This window comes from Emericellopsis cladophorae (assembly GCF_022114955.1).
Source record: "Emericellopsis cladophorae strain MUM 19.33 chromosome Unknown NODE_95_length_46368_cov_113_358706, whole genome shotgun sequence".
NCBI lineage: Eukaryota > Fungi > Ascomycota > Sordariomycetes > Hypocreales > Bionectriaceae > Emericellopsis > Emericellopsis cladophorae.
The window spans coordinates 1-9,940 of record NW_026251020.1 but is presented as its reverse complement, the minus strand read 5'-3'; the positions used below and the strand labels follow the sequence as shown (position 1 = coordinate 9,940).

General features: G+C 58.5%; 6 protein-coding genes across 6 annotated transcripts; 1 reads left to right on the top strand and 5 right to left on the bottom strand.

The window, feature by feature from the left end:
- Window positions 1-44: 44 nt before the first annotated feature.
- Window positions 45-948, bottom strand: J7T54_002754 (prolyl 4-hydroxylase alpha subunit; the record flags this gene model as incomplete). Its single annotated transcript, XM_051510374.1, has 4 exons — window positions 45-116; window positions 169-392; window positions 448-524; window positions 587-948. The coding sequence occupies 4 exons, from the start codon at window positions 946-948 to the stop codon at window positions 45-47; spliced, it is 735 nt and encodes a 244-aa protein (XP_051358712.1).
- Window positions 949-1,505: 557 nt separating this feature from the next.
- Window positions 1,506-2,180, top strand: J7T54_002753 (uncharacterized protein; the record flags this gene model as incomplete). Its single annotated transcript, XM_051510373.1, has 1 exon — window positions 1,506-2,180. The coding sequence occupies one exon, from the start codon at window positions 1,506-1,508 to the stop codon at window positions 2,178-2,180; it is 675 nt and encodes a 224-aa protein (XP_051358711.1).
- A 319-nt stretch (window positions 2,181-2,499) lies between these two features.
- Window positions 2,500-3,974, bottom strand: J7T54_002752 (Pantothenate kinase-like protein; the record flags this gene model as incomplete). The annotated part of the gene is made up of 2 exons (XM_051510372.1): window positions 2,500-3,624; window positions 3,690-3,974. The coding sequence occupies 2 exons, from the start codon at window positions 3,972-3,974 to the stop codon at window positions 2,500-2,502; spliced, it is 1,410 nt and encodes a 469-aa protein (XP_051358710.1).
- Window positions 3,975-4,519: 545 nt separating this feature from the next.
- J7T54_002751 (uncharacterized protein) lies at window positions 4,520-5,990 on the bottom strand (the record flags this gene model as incomplete). The annotated part of the gene is made up of 2 exons (XM_051510371.1): window positions 4,520-5,695; window positions 5,781-5,990. 2 exons carry the CDS (start codon window positions 5,988-5,990, stop codon window positions 4,520-4,522), a joined length of 1,386 nt encoding a protein of 461 aa, XP_051358709.1.
- Window positions 5,991-7,339: 1,349 nt separating this feature from the next.
- Window positions 7,340-8,075, bottom strand: J7T54_002750 (uncharacterized protein; the record flags this gene model as incomplete). Its single annotated transcript, XM_051510370.1, has 4 exons — window positions 7,340-7,424; window positions 7,500-7,696; window positions 7,763-7,905; window positions 7,979-8,075. 4 exons carry the CDS (start codon window positions 8,073-8,075, stop codon window positions 7,340-7,342), a joined length of 522 nt encoding a protein of 173 aa, XP_051358708.1.
- A 369-nt stretch (window positions 8,076-8,444) lies between these two features.
- J7T54_002749 (Alcohol dehydrogenase-like protein) lies at window positions 8,445-9,523 on the bottom strand (the record flags this gene model as incomplete). Its single annotated transcript, XM_051510369.1, has 2 exons — window positions 8,445-9,437; window positions 9,500-9,523. The coding sequence occupies 2 exons, from the start codon at window positions 9,521-9,523 to the stop codon at window positions 8,445-8,447; spliced, it is 1,017 nt and encodes a 338-aa protein (XP_051358707.1).
- Window positions 9,524-9,940: the final 417 nt, after the last annotated feature.

The following is a 9,940-nucleotide window of genomic DNA, read 5'->3' as shown; positions in this document are numbered from 1 at the left end:
GAGCGGATCACAAATGATGGCCTTTCCATGCGCTCGTCGGTCATTCATTGTCTGTGTACGCAGATATCGGTGCGCAGGACCCATTTTTCCCCTTCAAGAACCTCCCGTCCTTCATGCTGCGGCGGTGCGTTAGCCTGCGGTCTGGCAGCAAGGTGAGCTCTGACAAACCAATAAGCAGTCATCGCCATGCTTGTGCAATAGAAGCATGCCAGTCTCCAATGGCACAGCGATCTCCTCCGAGGGCGTCTGCCGGTCATGGGTGTAGAACACCGTCTCGCCGCCCTCGCAGCCCTCGGCAGCTGACGTCAAGTACAGCAAGAGTGTCCACGTCGTCTTGGTCGATAGAGGTGGTCCTTCACGCTGCGGTAGTGTGACCATGTTTGAGTCGTCGTCTCATCGGTGTCAGTAAGCCGCTGTAGATGGGCGGGTGGTGTATCCTGTACGTACAGTGACAGTCAAAGTACTGCCCTTTTGAGTACCGATAGATGCGAATGTTGGGACTCAGTCCCACGACCTCGCCGCCCCTGCATACACGCTCTGGTCAGCTCATACATGGCAAAGCAAAAATAGTTGGGGATGTACGTACCACTCATCTTTCCAGTCGCCGTCGGCCACCACGTCCTTCAATCCCGTGTCCTCCCACAGCCTGCGCGCAAAGTCCGGGTCCTCCACCTGGAAGCGATCATTGACCCGGACGGCCTCGCCGCGCTTGGGCTTCCCGGGGGTCGTGACCAGCGGCAGGGTGCGCAGGAAGCTGACGTAGTCTCTGCACAGGGAGCGGGGGAAGAAGGAGGAGATCAGGGCGATCTTTTGGGTTTGGGGGTGATACTCTGGTTGCAGGTAGGCGACGGGGAGGGGAGGCTTAAAGGGCGGCCATGAGGGTGGTTTGGCTGGCGGTTGTTGCTGTGCTGAGGGTTTTGACTTGCTGAACTTGGAGGGTTTGGGCATGATGATGGTAGTGTTGCTTGCTTCAAGCTCTCCTTGAGTCTTGTCTGGGTGGTGGATGATGAGCCGTATGTCAGTCGTGTGGGTGAGCGTCCAGAAGCGGCCTGGGAAGCTCGTGGTCCTTTCCAAGTTATGAGTTGTCAATTTTGTATTACTTGTATGTGTTGGTCTGTTCGATTCTGCTATGTGTGATGCTGAGAGGAGCTGCCATGGATTGACGTTGGGTGGTCACGATTATGCTTGTATCCGAGCGAGATGCGATATCGACCTCCAGCCACATAAGGTATACTTACTTGGTGGTTGCTTCAAAAGTAGATATCTTTGGATTATGATGAGAGTGTATAAAATGAAAGTCATATAATGTATGAATTTTGTCCCCTTTGTGATTGTAGTGTTTGGCCTGAAAACATACCTACACAGACCACCTTCAACGTCAAGGTATATGCACATATCCAGTAGCGCGACCGCGCGTTGAAAGAATCTCAAGTGAAATTGAACATGCCGTCGCACCCCCACGACATTCAACATCCGAGCCCCAGCCTGGGCTCTTGTTCCAAAAGATGGTACTGGCACAGCTGATCCGCAGTGTCATTGACCCCGAGGGCAAACTCGATGCCAAACCGGCAGAGTCGCCCTCATCAACATCAACGCCTTCACCATCCCCCTCATCGTCTTCATCAGCATCTCCATCCCAGACCGCGAAACCACAGGCCCAGCAACCTCTGCGCTCGTATCGAGAGGACACGTACACACCAGGACAAAGACACTTTCGCCAACTATCCCTCCTCGTTCTGGGGTCCGCCTTCCTCTCCACCTCCATCTTCATCTCCCGGCGCTCCGTGGTGCGCCTCCAAAAGTCGTCCTTCCCGCACTTCTTCCTCTCCAACCGGACGCCGGCGTCGCGTCTGCCGTCGGACGACAAGTACCCCATCGCCGGGCGCGCGCTGGGCCTGGCGACGCTCAACGTCACGAGCTTTGGCGTCCTGCTTGTCGGCGGCATCAGCTGGGCGTTTGACCTGTGCAGCGTCACGGAGCTGAGGAACAGGACGCAGATGAGGCTGCAGAAGGGCAGGCAAGTGGCCAGGGCCGGTATGGCGGAGGAGGAGAAGATGGTCGAGGACAAGGTGGAGGAGGAGATGGAGAAGCTGCTTGGGCAGTGGTACGACAAGTTTGGGATCCAGAGGCCAGGCGCCGAGGATGGCAAGACGGCAGACGAGGAGAAGAAGGATGCCTAGGGAAGTAAATGGGCTCCGGTGCTCCACATGTATAACAAGCGATGTTTACGATTTTTGTATCCTAGCCATCACGGCCAAGTCACAGTTTTCGCTTCGCCAGTGGATGAATGTAACACGACTTTCCAAGTACAATCGGACATCTCCCGAACAAGCACATATGTACGCCCTCGCTCCCAATGGTATGTATGTACACGATGCACGCGCCTCGCCAATGATATAGTCAGCCCGCCCGCCCGCCCGCCCGATGCAAAGAACGCCAGATCCAACGCCCTAAGCCATGCCCAGCCAGTCAGTCAAATGTGGAATCCGTGTCATGATCTCACGCCTTGCTCTCCCACGGTCCTTTCCCCTCCCTGTCTTTGATGTCGGGCGGCTCCATGCCCTCCAGACTTGCGCGCCGGCCCCAGTTCCGGGGCTGTCTCTTGAGAAACGCGCCAACGGAGCCCAGATAGCCTTCATGCCGTAGAAAGTACGCCTGCTTGGAGCCCTGACTCCAGAATTTGATCGCGTAGCTCAGCGTGTTCATTGTCTGACGATGGCCCCTGATGAAGGACCCGCCAAAGTAGATGTCGGACAGGTTGTGGATCTGCGACTGTAGATAGGCGATTTGCCCAATATTGTTGGATATGGCGTACAGCAGCGACCGCGAGATATCTGGGCTGGAGAACGGTGCGTTGGAGTGCGCTTCAGACCTGGACCTGTTGTCCTCGTCGTCGGGATGCTCCGAGTGGTCGGAGCAGATGGAGCCCATGTCCTCCGTCATGGCCTCAGCCTCGCGCTTCATGCGAAAGACCTTGCCAAAGGAGGAGGCAATGGTCGTGCTCTTGAGGCCAATTTTGCCATAGTCGGTGCCGTAGATGTCGCCGACGAGCATGTCCACATTTGCATTGTCGCCGTGCTCGGCCTGCGAGAGCATGTCGTCGAAGCTGCGCGCCCCGGTCAGCAGCGACAGCAGCCCCCACAGGGTGCCACCGCCGAGGGACGTGCCCCCGACGCGCTGGTACGAGCGCGGGCCCGTCACCTTGAGCATGGACACGCCGGAACCAATGTTGACCAGCAGGTAGGGGTATATGTTGTCGTGGGGGTCGACAAAGTGCATCGGCTCCGTGTCCGAGTAGGTGAAGACTTCGCGGGGGATCTCGGTGATGAAAAAGTCGAGGCCGATGATGAGGCACTCCATCTCGTCCTCGCGCAGGACATCGATACCGAGGGCATCGCGGATCATGTCGTAGAACTTGTAGGCGCCGCCACCGGTGGCCATGACGCAGAGCTCGCCGGGCGCGGAGCCGTTGAGGGCGAGCTGCTTGTCGCGCAGGTGGCGCATGAACTCAACGCAGTCGGCTATCCGGTCGGTCTCAAAGTTCTGGAAGTTGAGGCGGCCGCCTGGGTCGGTCGAGTCGACCTCGCGGGAGAAGTAGACGAGTTTGATGAGGGAGCCTCCAATCTAAGCGCGCACTATTAGCCACGAACCGAGGAGGACGTGATGGTCTGGGAGGTAAGTACATCGACAGCAATGTGGCTGACAACGGCAGTGTGGTTCGGCAGTCGAATGTCGCTCGTCTCGGGGCTATGTCGCCCGTTGATGTATCCATTGGCAGTGCTGATGGTGGGCGCAGGGGTCGAGGTGTCCGGGTCGACGATGAAGGCGCCCTTGACGTTGATCTTGACACTGCCGGGGCGGGTAATGGTGTTGTCAATCTCCTCTGTGGAGGTCATTGTCCTCGGCCTGCGACGCACGGGTCGTTCTTGGGACGTGTCCATGATGGCCAGCTCGTTGTCGGCCGAGGGGGTCATGGTATTCTGTCTCGGAGGGGTGCCACCAGGCTGCGGGGTGGTAGCTTGCCGGAGGACAAGACGTGAGCTCGGGGGTTGCACGACGTGGGCGAGCGAACCATCAGAGAGTCCAGGCGAGGGTCGGATGGAATTGAAGTTGATTGGAGTATGATGTAGCACAGAAGCCAGATTTATTGCTGAGAGATCGGGTGGTTGATAATCATGGTCACCCCAGGCTGGAGCCGGACCGGGAGGGACTGATGGGAGAATGAATAGCTGGAGCCCCTCCTGCCCTCCTGATGGTGAGCCCTGTGCTCCTTCCCGCCGACGATACCAGCCGGCCCAGTCCGTGCTTGGAATTGGCTCCTTATCGATAAGGTCCACTTTTACACCGAGGCACCTCGGGCGGTCGGATGTTTTCCATTCGGCGACATCATGGTCATCACATCATCAATTGGCGTCCGTTCCATTGCTCCGGCTAATGAAAGACAAAGGCTTGGCAGATGAAATAGAGACCCGGGTCATTGGTAAAGCTACGTAATCAGCTATCAACTATCTATCAACTATCAAAACAGCTTCGGCCCAGGCACAAGCACAAACACCAGAGTCAACAGGCCACCGCCCAGTGCCCCCGACAGCAACGCCTGCACAAAGATGGTATCCTGGATCTGTCGCAGCGCCGGCTCCTGGACCCAGATCTCGCGGTCAAAAATCTTCCTCACCACGTTCCTCTTCTGGTACTTGACCACCCACGGCTCGTCCTCGTAGCTGTTGCTGGACCCAAACGATTCAAAGCTCTCCTTGGACAGCTTCTCCTCCTCCTCCGCCATGGACGCGTCATCCTGCTCAAACAGCTCCCACGGACGAATGTGCCGGTGGTGCAGCCCGTGCAGGACGACACACATGCCCTTCCACGCCGCCACGAGGGTGCTGATGCCTAGGACCCAGGCCAGGGCCGCAAAGGCCCTGTAGCCGCGCCCGAGGCTGCTCAGCGTCAGCACGACGGCCATGGCGAAGCCCGCCACGATGAGGAACAGGCCCAGCCCGCGGGCAAAGGTGACGCGCGCCGGGTTGCCGTTGCAGATGCTCCAGCGGACAAAGTTGGGGTGCGACTGGCCGCGGAGGCTGCTCTCCACGCTCTTGACCAGGTCGCGCAGGGCGGTCGGGTGCGTCGTCTGCGACAGGGCCTGCACCGTCGCCTTTTGCTCCCACGACGAGAGGTTGAGCTGCCGCGGGCTGCTGTACATGATGTACGTCGCGATCACGCGGTTGATCTCGTCGCGGAACGGCTGGATGGTAAAGGGCTGCGTCGCGCCGGCGGAGTGGAACGCATCCGAGGCCTGCGCCTTGTAGTCGGTCGTGCCGCTGCTCGAGGGCGCGTAGCACGTCGTCTGCTCCGAGTGCCTGCTATCGGGTGGCGTGCGGAGGGGCTGGTGGTCCGCCACGTGGAGGTGAGACGGGGGCGAGAAGGCCTCGCCCGCCTGCTTGTCAAAGTCGCTGCCCTTGAAGATTTGCTGGGCGACGTCGACCTCGGGGCGCCGCTTGTCGGCTGTGCCCTTGCGGATCTTGGCGACCGTGTCCTCGTGCATGGCGAGTGTCCATTCCGGGGCGAGCGCCTTCTCGCTCGCGGGGATGGCCTCGAAGCGGCGGCAGTAGTCCTTGTACCAGAGGAAGAACTGGAGGTTCTCGGCCGAGTGCTCAATGTACACGAGGTAGTTCATAAAGTCGCGAAGCGTCATGGGCTGCCGCGCGCGCACCCGTCAGTCGTGCGTTTACTTTTCTGGGGGACATCCCTTGCCAGGGACGGACTAGGGTGCTGGTACGAACCGGACAAGTGCCACCGTTCATGATACGGTCGAAGGTGAGGGAGTCGGGGATGCCGGACTGGCCGGACTGGCCAGAACGGACGGAGACATCACTGCGAGGCGAGATCTCCTTGTCGCTGCCGCCATCGTCGGTCGTAGCTATGCTGACCCCGCTGAAAGATTCTTGAGGGACGTACTTGGGGCGCGTATATGTGAGTGGGAGGAGACCCATGGTGAAGGCTAGGTACTGCGTATGAGAAGATGGCTGTACAAGTGTGGGTTGGCGATGCCTTCACGTAGTCTAGGGGACGCCCTACAGTCTATATACGTCGGGTGCGTGCAACAAGGCATAAGGACTACGGATGGGACCATGGAACCATGAGCCCGGCGCTCAGGCTCCAGTGCCTAAGCGCACTGTCAGGCAGACCGGCCACGGCAGAGTCAGACTAAAGCAGGCGCCACTCGTCTTGTCAAAGGTAGGGACGAGGTGTGCGGCGCAGGGTTTTCTCCCCACGCCGAGGGGATACCGAGGCGAGAGGCCCTCTGAAGCCCGTGTTCTCCATGTACACGTAGGCAAGCACCGAGATTGGCTGTTTCGTGGCGCTGGGCCTTTGGCCAGTGGCAGGCTCCGTGTGGTGTACTCAATCTCAAGACGTGCCTATCCGACTTGGCACAATCTGGTACCCGGCCGGCTTGCAAGTTGATCGATCCTCGATAAGTTATAACTGACAGCCTTGATGGAGTCATGTGACGCATGGCAGTCTCCATATGCGCTGTCCACTATACTACGAGCTCCAGTCTGCTTGTCTTCGTCCCCTCTTCCTGGAATGCTCTTCTCTCTGTCTGCGGACACAATGCCTTCGTTCCCCTCTGCAACCACGCGATGCAACTCTCACGGTACAAGCGTCGAGCGCCAACCAAAGCCACCCCCTGCCACTCAGACATCGCAAGCAAGGGCGGCGTGTGACTGGACATGTGGATCCGGCACTACGCTTGACTCGAGGGTCAGCTCGTGGTTGATGGTTGCTCAGCCACAGACAGAGAGCTAAGCGTCGTGGAGTTGTTCGTGGGTGAAGAGATTTCGCGCTATCGTACGTACTAATAGTGGTTCACCGATCCGTCAGATGACACTATTGAAGCTTGTCTTGACTCTAGATGATGTTTCTGTATGGACTACGTACAAAACTTGCTCCCTCATCTCCGCATCTCCGCGAACAAAAATGGTACCATCACTTACGCGCATTGATGAATCTAGACAGGATTGCAATTCATGCTCGCGATGTCCTAGCATGAAGCAAGCATCCAAATCAACATAGCTGTGCACTCAGACCCACTCTACCTCGGCGGCTGGCCCTTTGCATCGATAGCTCGACGCAAGGACCCAGGACTCATCACCATGCATGGGCGCTGGTTCGGGATAATATGTGACGGGCAAATCCGCTGGGATTTGGGCGATCGGGGCGATCCGAGAGCAGCATTTCCAAGTTCTCATTGATTCATTAATAGGCTTTCGCAGCTGCATCAACCTATCACATGCGTCCCCAGCCTCTTGTCTCTGCCGCTGAGGCGCGACACTTGACCTTATGAGTTGCTTTTCTTGTGCTCGGTGACGCCGTCGTGGCTGTCCACGTCGGGGATCGCCTTGCCAAAGCAGATCACTTCCTGTCTGTTTGTTTCTTCGTCAGCGCAGGTCCATTGCCGACGTCTCAATCAAGTTCGTCCCCGTGGCGGATCGACCTACCCTGCAAACACCTTGATCCCGCGACTGGTGTCCATAAAATGCTTGCAGTCCTCGGACAACTGACATAAACTCGGCGCCGCAAAGAAATTTTCGGCATCTTCCCAGTTGGCGAACCACATGGTCGAGCAGGCGTCGTAGTCGAGTGGCGACATGCCCAGCGCGATGGCCTTGCCCTTCGTGGACGGGGATTGGTATTGCTGCGTGCATGCGCTCATCAGCCTTTGATCGACAGACCAATTCCTTCGTCCCAAGGCTCAACCAACCTGTGTGTAGCGTCGCACGTTGAACGCACCAAATGCCTCGGCTGCCACGGTCATGTCGGCATGGACGTGCGCGCAGTGCTTGGAAAAGTGCTGCCACGACACGTCAGCGAGCTTGGAGAAGAAGAACTGGATCTTGATGGCGGCTGGACAGAAGGTCACATCAGTCAACGAATTCAAGTCTCATCAGACTGCCTCGGGGAAGGAAGAGCGGCTCACGCTGAAAGAGGGTTCCAGGGGCGTCATAGTCGAACTGCGGAAAGTTGAAGGTGTGGTCGATGCGCTCGTGGCCTGTTCTGCGGTCGCCGGACGCCATGTTTGCCGTGTTTTTGCTTGATTCGAAACGATGGAACGAGATAGACCAGTGTCCGACTGGAATCACGTTGACTACATGTACCAGACATGTACGTGACGTCTCGGGGGTCCAACAAGGGGCTGATACTGGGTGACTTTAGCCGACGGTCCCCTGTTTTGCCACACTGAGAAGAGGAGAAGAGGAGACGAGGACGATCACGGTCAGATTGTCCCTTGAGCTGAGCTTACGAATGATCTTGGCTTCTGATGTTGGCGCATCGAGAGCCGGTCTTGCTGCATGTATCACGACGCTACATCACCTGACAGGAGCAGAGCACGCGCCAGTGGGAGGATTTGAAGAAGCTATGTTCATCTCCAAGCTATGCTACTGCTATGTGTGGAACTTGACGACCTGCCTGTACTTGGACTTGCCGGCCTGCATGTCCTCGACCATCTGTGGCAACTCCTCGAGCTTCCTAAACTCGACCTGCGGCTGGATCTTGTGCTTGGCCGTGAACGAGACGGCCTTGGGCATCCTCTGCGGGATGCTGGTGCTGTCCGCCTTGATCCGGTACCGACCCGTGGTGAGGTCAAAGGTGGACACCTGGAGGTCCTTTGCCGCGATGCCAATGACCATGAGCAGGCCGTTGGTGCGCAGCAGCTCAATGGCGGACGCGTAGGCGGCGTTGGCGCCCGAGAAGACGGCCGCCGCGTGCGCGCCTTTGCCCGTGATCCGCTTGACCTCGTCGGCCGCCTGGGCGTTTGTCCGCGAGTTGACGACGGCGTCGGCGCCCAGCGCGGTCACGGCCTGGAGGACGTCGTCGCTAATGTCGACGCCGACGACTTTGAGTCCCATGGCCTTGGCGTACTGCGTGGCGTACTGGCCTAGGCCACCGCAGCCGACGACGGCGAGCCACTCGCCCGGCTTCAGCTCACAGCTGTCGACGGCGTGGTAGGCGGTGACGCCGGCGCAGAAGAGGGGCGCGCTGCGGTCCATGTCCAGCTCGGGCGGCACGATGACGGCGTTGCGGTAGTCGACGATGCAGTACTCCTGAAAGTAGCCGTCGGCCACGAAACCCTGGAGGATGGGCTGCTGCCTCTCGCACCGCAGGTTGTGCACCAGGCAGCCATCGCACTCGAAGCAGCAGCCGATAAAGTAGTCCCAGCCGATCTGGTCGCCGACCTTGAAGCCCTTGCCCTCGGCGGACGGGTGGATCTTGGCAATGTAGCCGACGCCCTCGTGGCCGATGGTGGTGGACCCCTCGGGACGAAGCTCGAGGTGGAGATCAGAGTGGCAGAGGGACGCCGCATGCGTCTTGACGAGGAACTGGTTCTCTGCCGGCTCCGGAATGGGAATGTCCTTTATGACAATCTTTTTTTGTGCCTAAGGGGGAGCTGTGAGCAGCGCGTTAGGCGCTTGTGGGTGGGTGGATGGGTGTCACTTACAGTGTCGTATTGGCCGGCCTTCATCTTGAGTGATGTGATTTGGGTGGGCTTGCTATGATTCGTGATTTTGATAGCACTATCAGGGTTCCCAGAGTTGATGCTGTATAGTATGTAGAAGAATCAACCATCACGTATAAAAGCTCCGACCCCTCAAACTCGGCCCACGCTTCCACGCGGGAACTCCTCGGCCACACTGGGTCCCTCTCTGCTTTGACGACGTAGTGTCAGAAATCAAATCTCCCAAGAGCCACTACAGCTTCACAAGCTCTCCGGTAGCTCAAGCCTTGCAATGGGGGCCAGGCCAAAGGGGGCGATCGTGGGTGAGTAGATCCGGGGTAGGGCTTGGGGAAGTGCGGGGGGGGGGGGGGGGGGGGGGGGGGGGGGGGGGGGGGGGTGGGGTGGGCAATAGGAAACCCCCAACCCACGCGCGAATACGGAAAA